Consider the following 23,186-nt stretch of genomic DNA (forward strand, 5'->3'; position numbering starts at 1 on the left):
TGTGCTTTCTTTTTCCTACAAACCTGTGGTAAAAAGCCCCCTTAAAATATTCCCCATAAACTAACCTAAGACATCATAGAAGGTATTGAAAACAGAAACGAGACAGTCTTTGACAGCAGGATTTTAAGGAACAGTAAAATTGTGGTTCATGTGCAATGGCAAAAAAACACGGGAAAACGAAAAAAGAAATGGCATTCCTACTCATATCTGAAATTCCCTGATGTCAACTGCCCACTTGGCATTTTGAATTCCTTACGCCTATGTTCTGCCTTCCATCAGGAAGGCACCTTCCTGTGCTTCTGTGCACCCCTGTACCTTCCCACAGTGCTAGGAGTCCGCCTGAGGGCAATCTCTTTCTGTCACACTCTTCCTTCCTACTTCAGCTCTTACAACTGGGGTGACTGCCTGCCTTACTCAGGGGGTGATTGAGTAGCCAGGCCCCATCCTTCCCAGTTAATAGGGTCATCTGTGTTTCTTGGCATAAGGGAGTATCAGTGATAAACACAGATGTCAGGAAAGTCATAGTAAAACAAATCCCATTAGAATTTTGGAAGTTTGAATTATATAATTAAATCTGGAAACAAATAAAAAGCTTCACACAAAGCAATATATGAACACATCCTAAACCAGAAATGCATCCTGGTCTTGGGATTTTAAGTCCAATAGAAACTTTAACTAAATTAAAAGATTAAACTACAAATAAAGATTTAAGACTATAAGGACTGTCTGAATGTAGAAGTCACTAGTTAAGTACTTCCCAGAGAACTAAAATAAAGCAAAAAAAAAAAAAAAGTTTTAAATAGAAGTTATTTATTTAATAGTGAGTGGTCTGCACTCATATATAAACTTTTAAATTTGCACACACACACACACAGAAACTTATGAAATAGTGGTTATTTAACAAAATTCAACTAACCTAGGCTGGAATTACTTTTCAGAGAACAAAGGGTTTTATATTTACATTTATGAAAATGTCTTAAATTTACATTTATATTTACAGATGTAAAAAGTAAAAGAAAACGGTAACTACCATTATTCCTGAAATAGTCACCATTCCAGCATAAAAAGGCAGACACTGAACAATAACAAAGTTTCTTAAGTTCAGACTAAATATCCAACTAAAAACTTTTTATAGAAATTTAATGTCATTTATAGTTTTAAAAGCGATGATGATGAAACCACTCAATATTAAAAAACATAAATCCATCTCTAACTTTACTAGCTCTTTGTCCCAATACTTAGGAAAGGAGCAAATGAACCATGAAGTATTTTGAAAGTTACTTTCCTTAAACAATATCTAAATAACACTTTTTAAAAAAAAATTTTTTTTAGTATTTATTTATTTATTTTTGAGAGAGAGACAGAATGCAAGTGGGTTAGGGGCAGAGAGAGAGAGAGACACAGAATCCAAAGCAGTCTCCAGGTTCCAAGCTGTCAGCAAAGAGTCCCCTGTGGGGTTCGATCCCACAAACTCTGAGATCATGACCTGGGCCGAAGTCAGACCTTTCAACCGACTGAACCACCCAGGTGCCCCTAAATAACACTGTTTTTTACTGAGCAATATACCTTGTAAACCTAGGTAAACATTTGTAATTCTTCACCTAAATGAAGACTTAAATTACAAAGTATATATACATCGACTATAGAATATAAAATATAAATGTTGCAGGGGTGCCTGGGTGGTTCAGTTGATTAAGCTTCCGACTCTTGATTTCGGCTCAGGTCATGATCTCACGGTCTGTGAGTTCGAGCCCCACATCAGGCTCTCTACTGACAGCGGGCAGGCTGCTTGGGATTCTCTCCCTCCCTCTCTCTCTATCTCTCAAAATGAATAAAATAAACTTTTTAAACAATGTTGCAAAAAAAATTTATAAAGGTCACCCTCAATCCCATACATTTACTTTGAAAAAGTTAAATAAAATAAAACAATTTAAAGTATATTATATGTGTCATGCTACACTTTTGAGAAAAACTCAGAGAAAATTTAATTATTTAAAATCATTAACACTCAGGGCACGTGGGTGGCTCAGTCGGTTAAGCATCTAATTTCGTCCAATTTCAGCTCAGGTCATGATCTCAGGCCTCATAAGTTCGAGCCCTGCATGGGGCTCTGTGCTGACAGCTTGGAGCCTGGAGCCTGCTTCAAATTTTGTGTCTCCCTCTCTCTCTGCCCCTCCCCCACTTGCGCTCTGTCTCTCTAAACAATGAATAACATTAAAAAATTTTTTTTTAAATCATTAACACTCAATTTGAAAATCTCTTCATTACCAAAATGTAAGGTCCCTAAGATGAAGTATCAGGTAACTTAAGGGGCTGGGGGTCCAGATGATACTTCTTCATTCTTCTCCTCAGGCTGGGTATTACATTCAGAAAGCATGCACAATTGCTGACCTCAGAATTCTGCTTCAGCTCAATTCTGCTTTACTGTTAACACAAATTTCAAGCGCTAAATGGCCACTCCACCCCTCCTGACACCTCAGGGAATACAAGCCATTTACAACATTAGGCTTGTAAACAGCTCTTCTGCTGGGAAAGTTTTATTTTGTAGAGTTCTAGACAGAACCATTTCCTGAGTTGCAGAGAGCAAATAAGTCTTTCACAATCATGATTTCATTTTGATGCAAACTAGCTCACCAGTTTAATTTGTGAGCAGACTGCCCTTCTACATAAGTAACACAGAACAAAATCCAAATTGTTTACATAAATACAATTAAGGCAATTCATCAAAGCATGAAGAATTTCTAACAATAAAATCGAACTCTACAAAAAATGAGAAGGCAAGGTCACTTTCACTTAGCCAAAGAAAAGGGGGAGGGTGGGGAGTTTCACATATTTCTCAAGAAACAGAACTCTCAAAATCTACCATGTTATAAGATAGGATGAAAAAATTAGTACAATAGAAAAAAAGACTATTTTACAACATGCCATCATGTTTTAAAAAACACACTCTTTGATAGGAAATTTCTGGAGCAAAGAGGTATCTAAACAGCATTCTTTAATTTCTTTGTAACTTTAAACAACTGGTTGTATTTTAAACTCCCCTTCTCTAAAAGCCTCTGAAAAAGCTCAGAAAACTAATTTTACTTTTCAATTACCATAACCCACAAATACAGATGTGGAAGAACCATAATCAGCTCTAAAATAGTGAATTTCAAATGAAGTTTTATCACAATTCATACTGTCCACAGGGTGGCAGTCTGACAGCCTTTAATTTGTCTCTGGACTTAATGTACAATTTTAGTATTCAAAAAGACACATGCACATACAGGTGGGCAATAATAGTTTCCTGTCTGACCAACCCTAGGAGCAAAAAAAAAAAAGTCTATGCTTTTTAACTGCTCTATTTCTTTTAGGAACGTGCCTTTTTTTAAAATCTGATCCTGGGGCGCCTGGGTGGCGCAGTCGGTTAAGCGTCCGACTTCAGCCAGGTCACGATCTCACGGTCCGTGAGTTCGAGCCCCGCGTCAGGCTCTGGGCTGATGGCTCAGAGCCTGGAGCCTGTTTCCGATTCTGTGTCTCCCTCTCTCTCTGCCCCTCGCCCGTTCATGCTCTGTCTCTCTCTGTCCCAAAAATAAATAAATGTTGAAAAAAAAAAAAAATTTTAAAATCTGATCCTTTGTATTCTCCCGCCACCACCCTAGTTAAGGCCTGACCCAAAGGGTGAGTGAGAGCAAGAAGAGGAATAGGAAGACACAATCTTTCCATCCTCCAGTTTATCCTGCACACTACTACCAAATTAATTTCATCAAAACACAAGATATCTCTTCTCCCAGCTAATTCCTTATCCCAAATTCAAAGACCTGCACAATCAGAACCTTCCAAAATCTATCTAAATGATCTGGAAGAGTCAAGGGGATCTGTAAAATAAACTTTACTTTGAACAGACCTTCCAACATCCTGGTTTTCATTCATTCATTCATTCAAACACTTCTAAATGTTCTCCAAGTGCCAAGCACTGTTCCAGGTGCTGATGATACAGAAGAGAATAAGTCAAAGTTCCTGCTTAAAAGTTATTCTCTTTGGGACGCCTGGGTGGCGCAGTCGGTTAGGCGTCCGACTTCAGCCAGGTCACGATCTCGCGGTCCGTGAGTTCGAGCCCCGCATCAGGCTCTGGGCTGATGGCTAGGAGCCTGGAGCCTGTTTCCGATTCTGTGTCTCCCTCTCTCTCTGCCCCTCCCCCGTTCGTGCTCTGTCTCTCTCTGTCCCAAAAATAAATAAAAACGTTGAAAAAAAAATTAAAAAAAAAAAGTTATTCTCTTTACTGGACAGTTTTGAGTTCAAAGTTGTTAGGGGTAAGGGGATAAGCCCCCAAGCACTTCCAGTTCTCCACAAGTATGGGCCACTGGAAACACACTAGTGGTTGAGGGGGATGATAAAGATACCAGAGATCTGCCAGCACTGACATTGTCTGCTACAAGCCCTAATCTATTTTTGCAGCCTTATTTCCTATTCCTATCCTACATGTACCCTCAGTTCAGCCAAAATGTGCTACAAACTGTTAATGTGCCTCTGCTCCTGCTTTCTTCCTTCTTAATGCTTTGCCTTTCACCGTATCATCTCCATGAGCAAAAGCCTAACCAGACTTCAAAGCCCATCTCAAATGTTGCCTCCTAGAAGAGGCCTCTCCCCATTCACTTCACGTGAATCCAGATGTGATATTTTAGAGACCTTCAAACCCATGGCTTTTATGGGCATTTATCTGAGCATTTATCACACTATACATTGCATCATAATTATCTGTATACTTTAACCCTCTTTCATCAGTTATTTATTGAACACTTGATACGTTCCTGGACTATCTAGGAGCTAGAATTGCAGTGTTAAATTATTCCATTAACATTTTAAAAATACTATCCAAATGCTAAATGTAAAATGTAATATTACATGTTTTTTGCTTCAATCTTTTAACAATTTTGTTGATATAATCTACATACCATCACAAGTTCACCCATTCAAAGAGTAGAGCTGAATGATTTTTAGTTTACAGTTGTGCAACCATTATCATTATTAGATGATTAAATGATTTTAAGACCTTTCAACCACTCTAAAAAGAAACCTTATACCTACATTAGCAGTTACTCCTCATGCCTTTTAACCACTGTGTCCCCTGCCCTCAATCCTCAGCAACCATAAACTATACTCTTTCTCTTCTAGATTTACCTAATTCTGGACAGTTCATATAAATGGAATCATAGAAAATGGGGTCTTTTGAGCCTAGCTTCTTTCACTTAGCATATGGTCTTGAGATTGATCCATACTGTGTCATGTACCAGTTCATTCCCTTTTATTGCCAAATAATATTTGACTGTATGGATACATTCTCATTTTATTTATTCAGTTGATAGACATTTGGGTTGTTTCTACTTTCTGCTTGTGAATAATGTTGTTATAAACGTGTGTACATATTTTTTTTGTGGACATGTGTTAATTTATCTTCGGTATATACCTAGGAATGGAACTGTTGGGTCGTATTGTGATTCTATGTTTAACATTTTGAGGGAACTGCCATCCCGTTTTCCAGAGTGACTGTACCATTTTACATGTCTACCAGCACTATATGAGGGTTCTAATGTATTCACTTTTGCTCGAATCTTAAAGAATAAGAATGATCTCACTCTGTGATATCCTTACCCTCATGGAACTTACATTCTAGTGGAAAAAGAAATAAATAGAAACAAACATGCTAATTTCAGATAACTAAGAAAAAGGAGAAAACAAGAGAGTAATGGAACCAAAAGAAAAGGGTGGTCAAAAAGACCTCACTGAGAAAGTAAGGTTGACCTGAAATATGAATAGCTGGAGGAGAGATATTCCAGGCAGTGGAAACAGCTAGAAATAAAAGCGATAAAAGAAGAAGTTTGGCACGTTCAAGGAACAAAAAGGAAGCCAGTGTGGCTGATGCATAATGAAGAGGCAGAGAAAGCAGGAGATGAAGTTGGGGAGGTAAGCAGAGGCCAGATGATACTGGGCCTCAGAGACCACAGTAACGTCTTTGGATTTTAAAATGCCACCACCCCTTGTATTTCTTTTCAATCCTTTGTATTTCTTTAAAGATAGGTGTTCATCTGTGAAAATATTTATTAAACTGTCACATATCTTCTGATTGCATCTAACAGTACCAAAGATTAAAGAGACCATTTGGGTAAATAAATGCGATTCAAGGGGCATCTGGGTAGCTCAGTCGGTTAAGCAGCCGACTTCGGCCCATGTCATGATATCACGCTTCATGAGTTTGAGCCCCATATCAGGCTCTGTATTGACAGCCCAGAGCCTGGAGCCTGCTTCAGAATCTGTGTCCTCCCTCTCTCTGCCGCTCCCCTGCTTGCACTCTATGTCTCTCTCTCTCAAAAATAAATAAACATTAAAAAAAATAAAAATAAATAAATGCAGTTCAATTAGTATCACTTTATTCTGTGGTCCAGGAGAGAACACCTAAAATGTGACTACCAATGGCCTTTTAGTAACAAGGCAAGAGCACAAATTTATCACCTAGTCTTAACCTATTTAAGGTGTATGCCTTACTGACAGTAACTAGCACCTCAGTCTTAGAATATTAAGGTCATTTTCAATAAAGCAAGCTAGTAAGAATATAATTGCAAATAATTCTCATGATTTAAACTTAGATTTCATTTTTTCAAATTGAATTCTGACTGCTTTTCTCATTCTATTAAAAGTTAATATTCAACTAGTAAACAAAACCTATGGGCACGTGTTTATGTTACTTGAATTTTTTAAAACAGTAAGTTTTCACATGTTACTTCTCTACTTGGTTTTTTCAAAGGAAAAGGGTTGTTAAAACCCTGGTCACATAAACACCACTCCTTTGATAAAAGAACCTCTCGGGGCGCCTGGGTGGCGCAGTCGGTTGAGCGTCCGACTTCAGCCAGGTCACGATCTCGTGCTCTGTGAGTTCGAGCCCCGCGTCGGGCTCTGGGCTGATGGCTCAGAGCCTGGAGCCTGTTTCCGATTCTGTGTCTCCCTCTCTCTCTGCCCCTCCCCTGTTCATGCTCTGTCTCTCTCTGTCCCAAAAATAAATAAACATTTATTTAAAAAAAAAAAAAAAAAAAAAAAAAAAGAACCTCTCACCTCGTCAAAATTTATTAAGGTGAAATTCTCTTCCACATGCCTCTCACTCCAAGCACTGTGTCCAGACTATTTGCCAACTTCATACTTGTTGATCCCAACTCTCCCCAGCTCCCCCACCCTCAACTCCCCTCAGCTTTAGGAGACACATTCTCCACCAGGAGAAATCCAACCAGTTCTCCAAGGTCCAGGGCAAATACTCTCCCTTCTACCTCTGCTTTCCAGTCCTCTTTCCTGAACAGAACTGACATCTCACCTCTGGGTTCCTGTAGCACTCACTTCTGCAACTCAGATACCTAGTTTGGCCTGGTCTATAACAATATATGAATCTGAGAAATACCATCACCAAACTCCTGCCCTCAGCATACCTTCAAGTATACACAAAGCTATTTGCAATTCCTGGGTGCTCAACTGAAAATCACATCCATTTTAGCACCGTTAGGTACAGTATGATACCAAATCATCACAAAATGTAAAGTCAAGAGTTAAGCCCTCACTGGACACGAGGAAGGGGGCTTCGTTCCACCCAAATTCAGACCAAAGTCTTCAGTAGTTTCTCAATAATGACATGATCCCATTCTTCATTTTAAATGAAACTTTTCCAAAAAAAAAAATAAAAAAATGAACCTTTCCCACTCACATTACCTATTCAAGAATGCTCAACAATCCTTGCCATTCTATCTAAAGTTTTGGAGTGATACGTATTATCAAGAATTTATGGCTGTAAACCCAGAGTACAGAGAAGGTGAAAGATCCACAAAAAGTCAATCGCAAGCTAATGACAGGAGCCAAAACACAATTACATTCGGTGTTGTACCCACAACTTACACCAACGTCAACAACAGTAACTTTCAAAAGCATGTGATGGTGCTTGGTGTAAACATTTGAATTAAAAAACATATAAAATACTTCTAGTTCTGGGAGTTTATTTACAATATAAAAGTGATTAATCCTTAATCATGCGGATCACGTTAACAGATTGTTTCAAAACTCATTGTGCCGGCAAAATATAAAAGTTTGGGAATGCGCACACTAACCACCCAATCATCTGCTCTTCGTAATGGCACTGACCAGAAACCCATCCACAAGAGCCACTTTTTCCTTCTCTATTTGTTCCCAGAAGCCCAATGGACTAAACATTATAGCTCACCCCCTTTTCTAATTTCAGCTTGCATTTAAGATAACGCTTTTGTTTCATTTACAGCTCACATGCTGCTGACACAGCTGCCCCTTCTTTGTAATAAACACAGGGCTTCTATACTTAAAAATACAGTGAAACTTTGTTGGAACATCCCCTCCCCAGTCTTCAGCCAATTTTCTCTCTTCCAAGCCCCACCTCCACCCCAAGATTTTCTATCAGAGGCGCTCAAAACGTTAGACCCTTTGGAAAGTTAAATTTCTTCTTGAAAGGCATCTCATCGTAGTGGTGTTTTTTTTTTCCTCCGCAACATGTGCGCGCGCGCGCTTTAAAGCGGGGTTGGGGGGGGGGGACGCGCATTCCCTTCCCCAGAGGCCTTCCCAGGCAGAGACAGGCACTCGAGCCTGTGGCTCTGGAGTCCGCGGTACTTTTCTGAGCTGCGACCAGCGCCCCCGAGGTCAAGCTGGGACGAGCTGGCCGCTGCGGGAGAGCCGGGTGGACACGCGGCCGGTCGGGCGGTGACGGGCAGCTGCGCGGACGGGAAAGCGCGCCCGCGGGCACCGAAGCACGCCAGACCGCCTCGCCGCCGCGTGCCCCGCGACAGGAGGCTTTGTGCCGGGGGCCGAGGGGGGGGTTCCCGTGAACAACAGCCGGCGGAATGAGAACGAGGACTCCGAAAGGGGCGCGGGCTCGCGGCGGGCAGGGGACGAACACGCCCCCGCGTCGCCTGGGACCGTCGGAAAACTGCGGCCGCGGAGGGTGTGGGCCCCAGGGGGGCGCTGGGAGGAGATAAGGCGAGGCCAGAGTTAATCATCACCTCCCCAGCGTCTGGGAAAGGACGACTCGGGGCGAAGGAGCGGGCGGGCAGCCCCTGGGAAAGTGAAACTCCTTCCTCGCCGCTCAGCCCCGCCAGCCAGAGGAGGGAAGCGAGGGGACCCTAAGCGCACTCGCTCCTCCAGCCAGCCCGGCGCAGCACGGGTCACGGAGTCGCTAACAACTACACTAATGCTCGTTTTTCACAAACTCATCATGAGAAGGAGACAAGTAGAAAGCCAGAGCTACTGAAAATAAAATAAGTGAGATCCCTCATTCGATTTAAAAAAAAAAAAAAAAAAAGCTACGACATTCCCATACCGGGAGTCGAACCCGGGCCGCCTGGGTGAAAACCAGGAATCCTAACCGCTAGACCATATGGGAAGTGCTGGTAGGGACACTGCCGTGACTCACCTGACAGACGCAGGCGCTACCGCTGCCTCTGCTCCACTTGCCCGCGCCGCCGCTCCCCCCTGTCGCCTTTGCGCCGCTGGAGCCGCCGCCGCCGCTGCTGCCCACGCGCTCTCGGAGCGAAGAAACTAGCACAGCCCGTGCGCGCGGGCGTCGCGGGGGCGGGGCGGGGCCACTCCGCCGCCTCCGGAAAGTTCTGAGGCAAAGCCCAGCAACTCGCGGCCCCGAAACCAGCTGTTTCACCTTTCTTTTTTTAACTCCGCCAACGGCCCCCAGCCTACAGGTCCGGGTTGCTCCGCTGGTCAAAGGGCGTGCGGACTAGTTGGCAAAGTTGAGGGCGGCGACGTCTCGGGGAACAGCTGTTTGCGCTCGGGGCGGAGGCGGCGCGCGAGCTCCTTGGCCACGAGCCAGCGAGCCTAGAAGAAGGGTGGAGGTTCTGGATCCCAGGGGAAGAGAGAGAGTGAAGTCGGGATGATTCGGGAACTTGAGGCGTGAGGTTCCCGTCCTTCGGCTCAGGTCCCGTCGCGCTTTCACCCTTTCTCGGTGACCTCAACCCCTTTATACCGACCCCACCTCTCAGGATCCTGGAGTACCGCCCCTGTAGGGGGAGGGGAAGAGGAGGAGATTTCGAACGCGGATTGAGTCGTCTGGGCACCCGTAGTTGGGAACCGTGGAACACTGGTCCCGGGGAAAGAGGGAGGTGTCCGGGCTTGGAGGGTCGGGTGGGCCTCGCGGCGGGCCGGGCCTCACCTCGCCCCGCGCGGGGAACACGAGCTCGAGCCGGACCCGGGGGCGGCGCGCGGAGCGGCTGGTCCAGTCATGTGAGTCGGGTCTCAGGCTCTAAACAACGAAGTGTTGTTTCTCTGGGCGGCCCTTTCCCCGCGGGTCTCGCACTCCACCACCATCCCTCCCCACCTCCTCCTTTCGGCTGGAGGCGTGACGGAGGTGTTCTTAACTCGCTCGGGACTGTCACCAGACAGGCCGGGCCGGTTCTCTGGGCGGGTAGAAATGCTACCCTGCGGAGCGCCTTGGGGGCCTGAAGCACGGGCTTGGGGAGGAGGCTGGCGGCCAGTTGGGGTTAGACTGCCTCCCGGGAAGCAACCGGGTGCTCACTTACACTGTTGGGGGTCGCTAGCACCCTGTTCGATGCCGTAGCACTTGAACGTGGGGTGTTGTGAAACTTTAGGGTTGGACTTCGGCCACGGCTGCCCTCCTCCGCCTGGAAGAAACGGCCAGTCTTGGCTAGCGTGCTGACTTTTTTTTAAGTCTTGCCGGCTGAGAGGTCTCGGCTTTTCCAACTCTCTCTTGCCCTGAGGCTCGAGAACAAATTGTATTAGCTGATAGTCTCGGAGGAACCACAGTCTCTCACCTGAGGAGTCTTGTTCTTTGCTCTTTTAATGGAAAGAACTTGATTTAAAGCAAACTTTGAGTTTTTTCGGGCCTCCCATTACAACAGCTTCCAAAAATGCCAGAAAGACGTAAAGAAGATAAATCTTTTCCAAGATGTTTCTTATTTCTGATGGCAAATGAAAAGAAAAAAAAAACTTTTTAAAAACAGTTTTATGTAAGGGAGTTTTTTTTTTTAATTTTTTTTAACGTTTATTTATTTTTGAGACAGAGAGAGACAGAGCATGAACGGGGGAGGGTCAGAGAGAGGGAGACACAGAATCTGAAACAGGCTCCAGGCTCTGAGCTGTCAGCACAGAGCCCGACGCGGGGCTCGAACTCACGGAGTGTGAGATCGTGACCTGAGCCGAAGTCGGCCGCTTAACCGACTGAGCCACCCAGGCGCCCCTGTAAGGGAGTTTTAAATCCGGTGCAGACTTTTTTCCTTTTTACTGGCAACAATTTCGACTAACTGCTGCAGTGAGATAAATAATAAAATAAGACAACATTCAGTAGCAGGGGCTTATGATTGAAACTCTAAGAAAATGTAAAGCATGCACAATTTTACCTTTTTATATTATAAATAACCTTAGACTTGTTTTTACCTTTTTCAGGGCAGACTACTGGAAGTCGCAACCAAAGAAATTCTGTGATTACTGCAAGTGTTGGATAGCGGACAATAGGCCTGTATGATAATTACACTATAAGAGAATCTAATAATATTTTATTCACGTGTTCCTTTTTGTCTAAACTCAGCATTTACAAAGTACCTTCATATATATTGCTCTTGATTTTTCAAAGTTGAAGGATTTCTGTTGTCTTTTCATTTCTTGTAGGAGAGCTGTGAGCTTCCTTCTTTTTTATCAGCTTAAATTTGATTATATAGTAAGCCAAATTATTTCTCTATGGTCCTTCAGTGACATTCAGGAAATGGACATTGAGTGGGTAATCTCATCCATGTTTAGCCACACGATGTTTGTAATACTATCTGTAATACTATCTACTATCGTGTACAAAGAAACATAAAAGGACAAAGCCCTTAATGTGTAAAAAGGAGCAATTATTGTAGTTTATCTTGTTTCTTTTCTATTCTAATTAAATATATTTGCAGAATTTTATAGCTATAAATGGTTACATTTTTTTTTTTTTAAATTTTTTTTTTCAACGTTTATTTATTTCTGGGACAGAGAGAGACAGAGCATGAACGGGGGAGGAGCAGAGAGAGAGGGAGACACAGAATCGGAAACAGGCTCCAGGCTCTGAGCCATCAGCCCAGAGCCTGATGCGGGGCTCGAACTCACGGACCGCGAGATCGTGACCTGGCTGAAGTCGGATGCTTAACCGACTGCGCCACCCAGGCGCCCCTAAATGGTTACATTTTAAAGAATATCATTACCTCTTTCATGGGATATGAAAATAGCTTTGTTAAGTACTTTACTACCGTATCTCTTAATCTAGATTAAGCTTTTAAGGCATGAAACAAAAGCATCACTGATTCCCCCCCTTCAAATACATGTCATAGCAATATGTATGTAGTACATAAATACCAGTGTATCTTTGAAATATATATTCATTTCCTTTTTACTTGATAGAGTTGCATGCACAAAAAAATAGTCCCATCTTTAGTAGTGTTGTATTTCTTTGGTAGATATTTATTATTGTCTACAAGGAGTTTGGGGATGTTTTTCTTCAGGGTTTTGTCTGGGTATTTGGTCTTTTGAGTAGTTGCTGACGTTTTCAACTATCTTGTTTAACTTAGGCCTTCCTTACACACGAATGCCAGAAATTTTTGAAATCTATGCATGTTACTGGTAGTTTCTCTTCTCTTCAGCTACCCAAGCAGTTCAATGAATTTTAGGAGTCACAAAGGGTAAATAATCCATTCTAGGATGTCTTTCTTATCCTTGGATTGTTAATATACATTGATTTGCCCTTTAATTAGAAGCAAAATTAATGTCTTTTGAATGGGCCTTTAATATTCTTTGTGTGGTATAATTTAGGAAAACCAGTATATGAAAAACAGAAGATGAACATTTGTTTTACAGTGTTACCATTTAAAGAGGAATTCACTTCAGTGAATTGTAGAAAATTTACCCAAACTTCCTTACTGTATACAACCAGACATTTGTAATTTAGGGAGCATTCCTGGCTGTTTTAAATAGGTAATAACATTCACTCACTCCACTGTCCCATCCAGTTACCATCATTCTTTGTAGGTTGCCACTTTTTTCATTTTCTTGTCTAATTTTTCCATTGTTTCTGTATGTATATAGAGGCTTCTATTCCAACGTACATAAAATGTAGGATACCATATACACTATCCTTCATAGTTTAGTGTGGTTTTTGTTTGTTAGTTTTTTTCATTGAACAGTAGATCCTGGAGCTTTCTCCATAGAGGGAGCTTTATTCTTTATGCCAGCAGCCAAATTTTGGTAGATAGTGCCAAATTGTCTTTCACAGGAGTTTTACATTTTGTATCATTACCACATTCTATACAAGTATTTGTTTACAATTTAGGAGGAATCCTTTACTGTCTACTTTTCTCCCAATTTGGAGGAATAAGGTTCTAAGGATTATTGTTTATTCTCTATGTCCCTTGCCTAATGTGGCAAATAGAGCAGTACAAATTCTAGGGACTTAACTGGTTTTGACTTTTTATGTTGAGAGGTGTTTCTTGAAGTTTTTTTTCCACTCCTCTTTTGGCTTCCTGTTTTGTTTGAGCCCTCATTACAATCATATTCACTGGATTAGTCATCAAGGGTGTCTTGTATTTTTCTTCATTGATATGGTCATCATAGTTTATTTTAAGCACCAAAGAAAACCTGGTCAGAGGGTATGATAATAAATAACATGGTTCAGTTCCCTAGCATCATTTGATAAAAAGGTCTCATTTGCTTTAAAATTATTCTTCTTTTTCCTGTCAATCATTTTTTATTTCAATCTTGTTATGTTACATTCCCAAATTTACTGTTACTTATTTGGTATGAACATTATGATATTTTACGTAGCTTTCCTTTGCATTTTCTCTTTTATTCATTTTCAAGAGTGTTGAATTTCACGAAAGAGGAAAGAATCATAAGGAAAATGTGGCAAAGAGGATCAGTGAGGTAATTTAGTTTATTTCTTTCTTTGCTAATTTTTCTGTGTAAATATCAGTACTTCACCTGGCTTTCACTTTTATATGTGTCTTCCATAGATTAAACAGAAAAGCCTGGATAAGGCAAAGGAAGAAGAAAAGGCATCAAAGGAGTTTGCCGCAATGGAGGCAGCTGCCCTGAAAGCCTACCAAGAGGATTTGAAAAGACTTGGCTTAGAGTCAGGTAAAAAAGCAGCCAGCATGTTTTAAAACTAACATCAGAGGTCATGCTAAGTGAGCTTTTATTGTTTCCATAAAGAGGTTATACACTCAGGGTATACGCTTAGTGCTTTTCCTATGCATCATAGCTGTATTTAGACTGTGGGACTTTACTCCTGCACTTTGTTTTACTTTAAAGCTTCATCTTTTAACACCTTCATTCACAACCATACCATTTTGGTAGTTAGCTAGTTCCTAGTTCTGTTTTAGATCAGTGTTCATTTCAGAGACAATTGAGTGTTTTAGGTATTTGGCTAAAAGGAACTATTCATTAAAAAATAGGCCTTTCATTATACCCACTATTCACTTTATCCATATGGTCAAAACTATAAATTATGTTTGTTTATGTAGTTGAGTTATAATGAATTAGCCTTTTGTGGACAAATTTACTGATTTTACCACTAGAAGGTAGATAATCTTTTTAATTGGATAAATTTGACATGTAAATTTGACATGTATAAGTGTAAGGTATGCAGGTGTTATTCTGATACATTTATATATAATGTGATTGCTGCTTTACCAGTATTTATCACATTACCTAATGACAGTATTGTTGTCTATATTCATTATACTGTGTATTAAATCTCTATGGCTTATATACTTACTACTTCTTGCCAGTTTGTACCCTTAAACAATATCAGCCTTAACCCTTCCGATCCCCTGTTCCCTGGTAACAACAATTTTGCTTTCTGGTTTTTAGGAGTTTGACTTTTTTTAGATTCTACTTATAGGTGATATCATACAGTATGCTTGTCTTTTCTTTGACTTGTCTCATGTATTAGCATATTATGCTCAGGGTCCATCCATGTTGTTGCAAATGACAGGATATCCTCCTTTCTCGTGCCTGCATAGTATTCCATTATATATATGTACTACATCTTTTTTGTCTATTCATCTGTTGATGGGCATTTAGGTATGGCCATACTTTGGCTCTTGTGAGTAATGCTGCAGTAAGTGTGGGAGTGCATGTATCTTTTTGAAATCCTATTTACATTTCCTTTGGATATATACCCAGAAGTGGAACTGGTGGGTCAGATCATAGATCTATTTTTATTTTTTTGAGGAACCTCCATATGTTCTCCATAGTGGTTAGACCAGTTTACATATAATTCTTATATAAGGATACCTTTTTTTATCTCATAGTCACCAAGAAGGTAAATAATCTGAAGGTTTGAGGAGAACTCAGTTCCAGATAAAAGGCATTTATTTAAGTACAGTGTATGTATCTTGTTGATGAATTTAGGCTTTAACTCGGGAACATTTCTGTCAGCATTTCTTCCATGACAAATCCACTGTCCTTAAACCAGGCAGATAAGCAGTCCCAGTTGTTGATCTTGCATAATAGTTGAGATAGTCAACCTGGAATGGTATTGTTCATTCTCTGAAAACTTCTTTCCGTGAAGTTTTTAAGCAGAATAAGAAGTTAATTGGCATTGCCCTCATCAGATAAGGACAGTTGTAACCAGACTTTGAAAATATTATCCTAGGGGCACCTGGGTGGCTCAGTCGGTTGAGCATCCAACTCTTGGTTTAGGCTCAGGTCATGATCTCACAGTTCGCGGGTTCAAGCCCCACATCGGGCTGCACGGAGCCTGTTTAGGATTCTCTCTCTCTCCCTCTATCTATCCCTCCCCAACTCATGCTGTCTCTCTCAAAATAAATAAAAAGAAAAAAACTTTAAAAAAATACATGTGTTAAAAATATTAACCTAGACATTGTTAATTAAAAGGAAGGGGTCGGGGCTGTATTTCCAATAAAGGATAAAACTGTATGTTTAAAGGAAAAAAAGGATGAAGGTGTTCCTGCAGAATTAAAGAGGAGTAGTTGAAAATTGATCTCACCAATTACATGGATTGGGAAGTTTTGTTATGCTGCCCTGCGAGCAAATAAATCTTAGCATTTTGTATTTAAATGTGTTTAAATAGAATTTTTTCTATTAAATATTTTTCATAGCCTTGTTTGCCTAAATAGGGTATACATTTCTCTAAAAGTATAATAATGCAGTACAAAGAAAAAAGAGTTTTAAAAACTAACTTCTTTTAAGATTTTCCCAAACATCTTTAGAATTTTCTTTCTTAAGTTATACTCCAAATTTTATGTTACAGTTTTTTGGAGGTTGTCTCATTTTTTCCTTCAATGATATGTCAAGTACTTCTTTTCCTTTAAACAATTAAGGATGTACATCATTTTTAGTGGCTACAGAGTGGTTAGGAGCACAGGCTTTGGAATTCACCAGAATTGCCATTTGCTAGCTATACAACCTTTGATTTTCATAAAAACTAAATAATGTAGTGGTATAAACTGTTTATTATAGACCATTTGTAGCAAGTGTTTAATAAAGGGTGTAAAATGCCATAAAAGTGGGATTTCTCTTCCTAACCTTTAGGTTGCTTAGAGTTTTCACTGTTAGAAAGAATGCTTCAGTGAGCACCCGTATGCAAGCATGTTTTCACATTTATTTTTGTAGGTTTAAGCTCTAGAGGTAAGACTGCAGAATTTAAGTATGAATATATTTTATATGTTGATAGCTGATACCAAGCTGTCTCCAGAAATGTTGGGCTAATTTATACTTTTGTAGAAGTAACTTATTAAGTTATTTGGTAATAACTGGCTAATGTTTTTACAAAAAATTAAAGCCATTAAAACTACTCTTATCCCGCCCATGTAAATACCTAATGGATTAGATTAACTGTATTTGATTATTCTTTTCAGTACTTACTGATCTAATGCAGAAGAAAATTACATTTATTTATGTTTCTTTGAATATTGGTGAATGTATGTATTGTCTTGATTATCTTTGTACTTTTTGTCCATCTTCTGTTAGAATGTTGGATTTGTTTATAAGGGATCTTTGCTATGAACATTAACCCTGTGTCATATTTGTTGTAAATGTTTATTATTTGTCTTTCTTTTTTTTTAAATCTTAACTCCATTATAATTAACATAGTATATTCTTTTATTTTTTTTAATTTTTGATATACAGAATATTTGGATTCGTATCTAGTTAAGTTTAACATTATTTTACTTCATGTTTTTTTTTTTATGTGTTTCTTTGATGTGAAAGATTAATATCAAGACATGGGAGGGACCATGGATTGGGGAATAGCTTTACTTTTTTCCAAGTAATTAACCAGAGTAAGTTTTAATATCTGGTAGAAGAGCTTCCCCTTAGCATTTCTCTTTTATAATTATGGGTATTTGTACATATTTGGTTTTCCAGATGAGCTTTATAATAACCTATGAAGTTCCCAAAAGAATCTTCTTGTCAAGCTTTTGATTGAAATAACAGTATTGTCTTATACCAGAAAAAAAGGTTGCATTGGTACTTCACCTTTCTTATGTCTTTTTCTTTAGAAATTTCAGAGCCAAGCATATCACCAGTAACAAGTACTGTCCCGCCAACCTCTGCATCAAATCAGCAGAAGGAAAAGAAGAAGAGGAAAAAAGACCCTTCAAAGGGAAGATGGGTAGAAGGCATAACCTCTGAGGGTTACCATTACTATTATGATCTCATCACAGGAGGTAGGTCATTTAGGCATAGAAACAGTAAGGAATAATAACTGACAGTTAATTTTGTGTTAATATTAGCACATGTAAGCAGTAGAAGAGTGTAGCTTTACATCTTTGCCACAGTAGTAAAAAAGTTATGTGCCCTTTAAATACCCTTTTTGGGGCACCTTGGTGGCTCAGTTGGTTAAGTATCTGACTCTTGATTTCGGTTTAGGTCGTGATCTCATGGTTCCCGAGATTGAGTCTGGCAAGCTTTTTGGGATTCTCTCTCTCCCTCTTTCTTTGTCCCTTTCCTGCTCACTCCCCCTTGCTCCTCCCCCCCTCACATAAATGAATAAATAAATAAGTATACAAATAAGTATATAGTTATATATATATATTATCCTTTTAGAATGACCTAACATCATACTTCATTAAAGCCTTAAGAATGGATTCCTTACAAATAAGTTAAAACTATATTTTTCTCAAAACTTTCCAAAACTATGAACTAAATGGAAATAAAATAAAACATTTTACATAGAAGTAAGGCGTTTCAGATCCACTTTGTAAATTGCAGGGGTTCTTAAAATACTCGGTCAGAAAGATTTTTCTATCCAAAAGTGGACTGGGAACCAGAAGCCATTTTCTTTTTTTATGTAGCTGTCTTGATTACCTAGTAAAGAACTACCCCGTCCACCCCAGATTAATGCTTTGGGTATCACTTTCTAATAAAATACTTAATGGTATTTTCAAGTGAGAATATCAAAAACATTTTTTTGTTTTCCTTTAAAACTAAATGTATTGGGGATTTTTGTTCCATATAAATTCTGAGATAAATACATTTTTTTGTACATTTATGAAGCATCTTACTCTCAGAAACATAAAATTTAAGGTTAGAAATAAGCATGATAAAAGGAGGAATTTTAAAGTGTTACAGTATAGAGATATAAGTAAGATTATAAAGGAACTCAGAATACTGAGGTATTAATTGTGATTATGTGGATCTGACAGATCATCACAGAAATTGCTTTTGAGCTGATCTGTAAGATGAGAGGATCAGGGGGGCCCTGGGTGGCTCAGGCAGTTAAGTATCTGACTTGGGCTCAGGTCATGATCTCACAGTTTGTGAGTTCGAGCCTTGCATCAGGCTCTCTGCTGTCAGCAGCAGAGCTGGCTTTGGGTCTCTGTCTCCCTCTGTCTCTCATCCACATGTGCACACACATTCTCTCTCTCTCAAAAATAAATAAATATTAAAAAAAAAAACAAACAAACAGATGAGAGCATCAGGAATGATGTCTTATTCACTATTTGCATCCCTAGCACCAAACCCAGGGCCTAGCATGGTACAGTTTATGGATATTGATTGAAAAAAGATTATATACTAGGTTGCTATAAGGGTAAAGCAAGCTTTCTAAACAGGTGTGATATGAAGCTTTAAAAAGTTTGAAAGTTTAGGGAATAGTCATCTGGTGGAGGTAAAACACACAGTTCTTTGAAGATGTCCTAGCAGAAGAAAGAGGCTGGAAAAATAGATTGGTGCCATATCATGGAGGATTAGGAGGATAATGCTGCCATTTACTGAGGTATGAAAGAAGGAAAGCCAGAAAAAAGTTAAGTAAGAATGATCAGAAAGGAAATGAGATCAGAGTTAACCATGAAGAAAACCTTGGGTTACAAGTATTATTGTAATTGTTATGATTTATTTAGAATCACAGTATTGGACTACATAGGAATAGTATTAATCACTCACCGTTTACACTGAGCCTTAAGAGAAGTGCATATGAGATAGTTCAGCAGTGAACCGTGATTGTATGCTAGAGATCATCAGTCTTGCTCAAATTTACATTGAAACTACTAATTATGTGTTCCTTCTAAATCCTATTGTCTGCTTCCTTTGTCTGCCATCCTACTGTATATACTCTTGTTCTCAGCAAGACCCTTGAACAACACAGGTATTAGGGGCACTGAAAATCTCCTTATAACTTTTTTTAAACTACAGCTGACATGCAATGTTATATTAGTTTCAGATGTACAAAACAGTGATTTGACAATTCTGTACATTAACCGATGCTCTCCACAAGTGTAGTCACCATACAGCATTATTGCAGTATTATTGGCTGTATTCCCTTTGCTGTACTTTTCTTCATCTCTATGGCTTATTTATTTTATAACTGGAACTCTGAACCTGTTAATCACCTTCACTTGTTTTATCTATCCTCCTTCTCCCTCCTTCTGTAACCACCAGTACTCAGTATTTAAGAGTCTGATTTGTTTTGTTGTTTTTTTTAGACTACACATGTAAATGAAATTATATGGTATTTGTCTTTCTCTGACTTACTTCACTTAGCATAATATTCTCTAGGTTCATCCATGCTGTCACAAATGGCAAAATTTTATTTTTTTATGGCGAAGTAATATTCCATTGTGTGTGTGTGCATGTGTGTGTGAGAGAGAGAGTTGTGAGAGAGCTATGTATCTCACATTTTTATCCATTCATCTATCAGTGAACACTTAGGTTGCTTCTATATCCTGGCTATTATAAATAAATGCTGCAATAAACATAGGGTACGTATATCTTTTCGAGTTAGTGTTTCATTTTCTTTGGATATATGTCTGTAGTGGAATTACAGGATCATAGGGTATTTTATAACTTTTGACTCCCCAAAAACTTAACTACTAATAGCCTATTGTTGACTGGAAGCCTTACGGATAACACAGTCAATTGACACATATTTTGTGTATGTGTTGTATACTGTATTCTTACAGTAATACCTTTTTCTTAATTTTTTCATTTCTAAACTACATGGTTCATCTAATTTTTTCAAATTGTCACAAATCTCTAAAAAAATTTCTCAGTTTATTAATTGAAAAAAATTTGCTTATAAGTGGACCCATGCAGTTCAAACTCCTGTTGTTCAAGGGTCACCTGTACTTATTTTTTCCTGCATCCTTCATCTTGTTCCTCTTCTGAGTCCTTCTTTCTATCCCTCACTTTCCCCTCCCCAGGATGTTAAACTGCCATCTCATACCTTCAAAACTTACCAAGCCTGGGGTGCCTGCCTGGCTCAGTCTGAAGACCATGTGACTCTTGATCTCTGGGTTGTGAATTCAAGCCCCAAACTGGGTGTAGAGATTACTAACAAAAAAATAAATAAAAAACTTAAAAACTTTTCAAGCCTGAATTCCGTGAAGTCTTTAGGAGAAGTCCTACCTGTCTCTAATAATTCCTTTGAAAGTACCAGTAATTTCTAATCATTCAGTTCTTCCTTCTTGGTTAAATATTATTCAAATGTGTTCTATACAGTATTACTGGGATATATGTTCTTTTTATTTTTCAGTTATATTTTTAATTATAGATCTGCAGTGTTTTGTACACATTGAATATCTTGTAAATTTTTGCCAATTTTTTTGAAGTTTTTCTTCTTTTTAAGCGAAAAAATTTTGTAAATGCAATATATTTTGCTTTAAGCATCCCAGTGGGAGAGACCTGAAGGATTTCAAGGAAACTTAAAAAAGGTAACTGAAGCACATTGATAGTGTCTTTGCTTTATTCTTTAAACTGATTGGTTCCCGGGGTTTTTATAGAGTTGTCGTAAGCTAATTTTCTTCCAAATAAGCCCTTTCTACACACTTTGTTCCTTTATTTCTTTAATTCTTTTGTGAGAAGGCTGGGTGGAAGAAGAAAAGTGGTATCTACCTAAAAACTCCATGTAGGGCAAATATCAGTTGGTTGACAGTCAGTTGCCATTCAGATGTCCCTACCCGTCTGCAAAGAATTGTTCCTGGCTTTCAGAGGTGAGATAGTCTCTCCCTGAGAGTTGGCTCAGTAGTAACACAAACCAAGCTTCCTGACCATAGTCAGTACTGTCACCCCTAACTCCTGGTGTCAAGAGAAAAGGAAAGGTAGTTGACTCTGCCTTAGTTACTTAACATAGTAAAACTACATCATTGTCTTCAGTTTATGCTTTTTTTTTCCCCTCCCAATAGACAACAGGGAAGACTGTTTGGGTAGAAGGTTTAAGCGAAGATGGTTATACCTACTATTATAATACAGAAACAGGAGGTAAGTATTACCTTTGATTATTCTAACTATATAGAATTGTACTTGAAACTGCTTAGTAGCCTGCTGATAAAGGGAACTTGGGGGTTTTAGTATAGTGATAAACATGTTTCTATAGCAAGTATGTATTACTTTTTGTTGTTTGAAAACAATACAATAGAAAAGCAGAAAGATTCTCATTTATAATATACTGTACTGCTTATTATTCTCAATTGATACCCCATTCACAAATTTTAAAAATCATTTTTACTTTCACTGCCATTGATTTTTATTGTGACAGCTATAGGAGTATAATCATTAACTTGGAAGGTACCTTAGAAATCATCTAATTCAACTTGCCTTTTTTCCTTTTCTAAAAATCAAAACAAGCTATTTTAGCAGTGGCTGAGATTGTCAAATTTTCATTTTTACTAATTCAATAACATTTTGGTTAATATGAATATAAAATATAACTACTGTTACCTAGTTATTATGTAGGTTTTTCAAATTAAGATTTTATCTAATTTAATTTTATAAAATGGGTTATCAAGTAATTGTATTTAATTTCTACTATAATTAAATTTACCAGGATGTGTATAGTATCAATATAACTTTAGGAGACTTTATTAATCAAATTTCTACTATCGAAAACCCTCTACAATACCATTAAATCTTTTAGGGGGAAGAGGCCTTCTTAGCCTCCAAGTAGATACCTAGCCTGCCCAGTGATAGTAATCATTCTATCTCAGTAAGATTGCAGTACTGAGTCTTTCTAAAGATAAAATAATATAGTGATACAGCTAGAGAGTTGGATCTGAGTTTAATGCATAGCTTCTTCCCTTAGCAGCTATATGATTGTGGGCAAGTAACTAAACCTATAACTTCTCTTATGTAAAGTAGAAGTGATTATATGTACTGTCTTTGGTCATGAGGGTCAAGTATCTATAGTTCTCAGAACAGTACCTGATACATAGTAGGTGCTTAAGTTATTTACTTCCTGAAAGTTTTTTTATTTATGTGAAATATAGATAAGGAAATAATGTTTTTATTAATGTTGGAAAGCATCCTTTTTTTTTTTTTTTTGTAAGATTTTATTTTTAAGTAATCTCTACACCCAACATGGGGCTCAAACTAACTCATAATCCCCAGATCAAGAGTTGCACACTCCACCAACTGAGCCAGCCAGGTGCCCCGGAAACCATCCTCTTTAATAAGAGACAAATTGATTTGCCCTCAAACAGTTCCAGTTTATGTCTAGATGAGTATAATTATTAATAGAGCCCCTTTCACTCTTAAAAACTGTCTCAGTTGGGCAGTAAATCTTAGAATCCCTTTTCCTTTTATTAAATGAAAAATAGAGAATAACTGCAAGATAATTAGAAATGCTATCATTTCTAGACCACTGGATGGCGGTAGAATTCAGTGGAGATTATTTTTTTCCTAGTATAAAAATGACAAATTATATTCATTCA

At 38.8% G+C, this 23,186-nt stretch overlaps 3 protein-coding genes, 1 long non-coding RNA gene and 1 other non-coding gene across 6 annotated transcripts in view; 2 read left to right on the top strand and 3 right to left on the bottom strand.

Annotated features, from left to right (window-relative positions):
* Positions 1 to 9,585, bottom strand: part of ELF1 (E74 like ETS transcription factor 1) — a 111,121-nt gene extending 101,536 nt beyond the window's left edge. Inside the window, exon 1 of the mRNA XM_086711243.1 lies at positions 9,449 to 9,585. The gene's annotated coding sequence lies outside the window, so the exon portion shown is untranslated. The remainder of the gene's footprint in view (positions 1 to 9,448) is intronic.
* Positions 5,478 to 9,442, bottom strand: LOC147584740 (uncharacterized). Its single transcript, XM_086711339.1, has 2 exons — positions 7,080 to 9,442; positions 5,478 to 6,836 (listed from the first exon to the last, which is right to left on the bottom strand). Exon 1 carries the CDS (start codon positions 9,033 to 9,035, stop codon positions 8,550 to 8,552), a length of 486 nt encoding a protein of 161 aa, XP_086567465.1. The 5' UTR covers positions 9,036 to 9,442; the 3' UTR covers positions 5,478 to 6,836; positions 7,080 to 8,549.
* On the bottom strand, positions 9,347 to 9,418 carry TRNAE-UUC (transfer RNA glutamic acid (anticodon UUC)). Its single transcript has one exon. It is a non-coding gene; the product is annotated as a tRNA-Glu (tRNA).
* Positions 9,586 to 9,590: 5 nt separating the features above from the next.
* The window catches only part of WBP4 (WW domain binding protein 4), a 67,423-nt gene continuing 53,827 nt past the window's right edge, over positions 9,591 to 23,186 (top strand). The window contains exons 1-7 of one of the 2 annotated variants that reach the window (XM_086711328.1): positions 9,591 to 9,728; positions 11,446 to 11,518; positions 13,876 to 13,938; positions 14,028 to 14,151; positions 17,541 to 17,708; positions 21,145 to 21,191; positions 21,663 to 21,738. In XM_086711328.1, coding sequence (XP_086567454.1) covers positions 14,091 to 14,151; positions 17,541 to 17,708; positions 21,145 to 21,191; positions 21,663 to 21,738 — 352 coding nt within the window. In that variant the 5' untranslated portion in view covers positions 9,591 to 9,728; positions 11,446 to 11,518; positions 13,876 to 13,938; positions 14,028 to 14,090. Of the gene's footprint in view, positions 9,729 to 10,091; positions 10,267 to 11,445; positions 11,519 to 13,875; positions 13,939 to 14,027; positions 14,152 to 17,540; positions 17,709 to 21,144; positions 21,192 to 21,662; positions 21,739 to 23,186 lie in introns of those variants that run through there. The other variant, XM_025924312.2, reaches the window with a different exon arrangement.
* LOC147584741 (uncharacterized) lies at positions 10,273 to 11,368 on the top strand. Its single transcript, XR_015252823.1, has 2 exons — positions 10,273 to 11,002; positions 11,234 to 11,368. It is a non-coding gene; the product is annotated as an uncharacterized LOC147584741 (long non-coding RNA).

The sequence above is a fragment of the Puma concolor genome, chromosome A1 (genome assembly GCF_028749965.1).
Source record: "Puma concolor isolate L17-30 chromosome A1, mPumCon1.1.hap2, whole genome shotgun sequence".
Taxonomy (NCBI): Eukaryota; Metazoa; Chordata; class Mammalia; order Carnivora; family Felidae; genus Puma; species Puma concolor.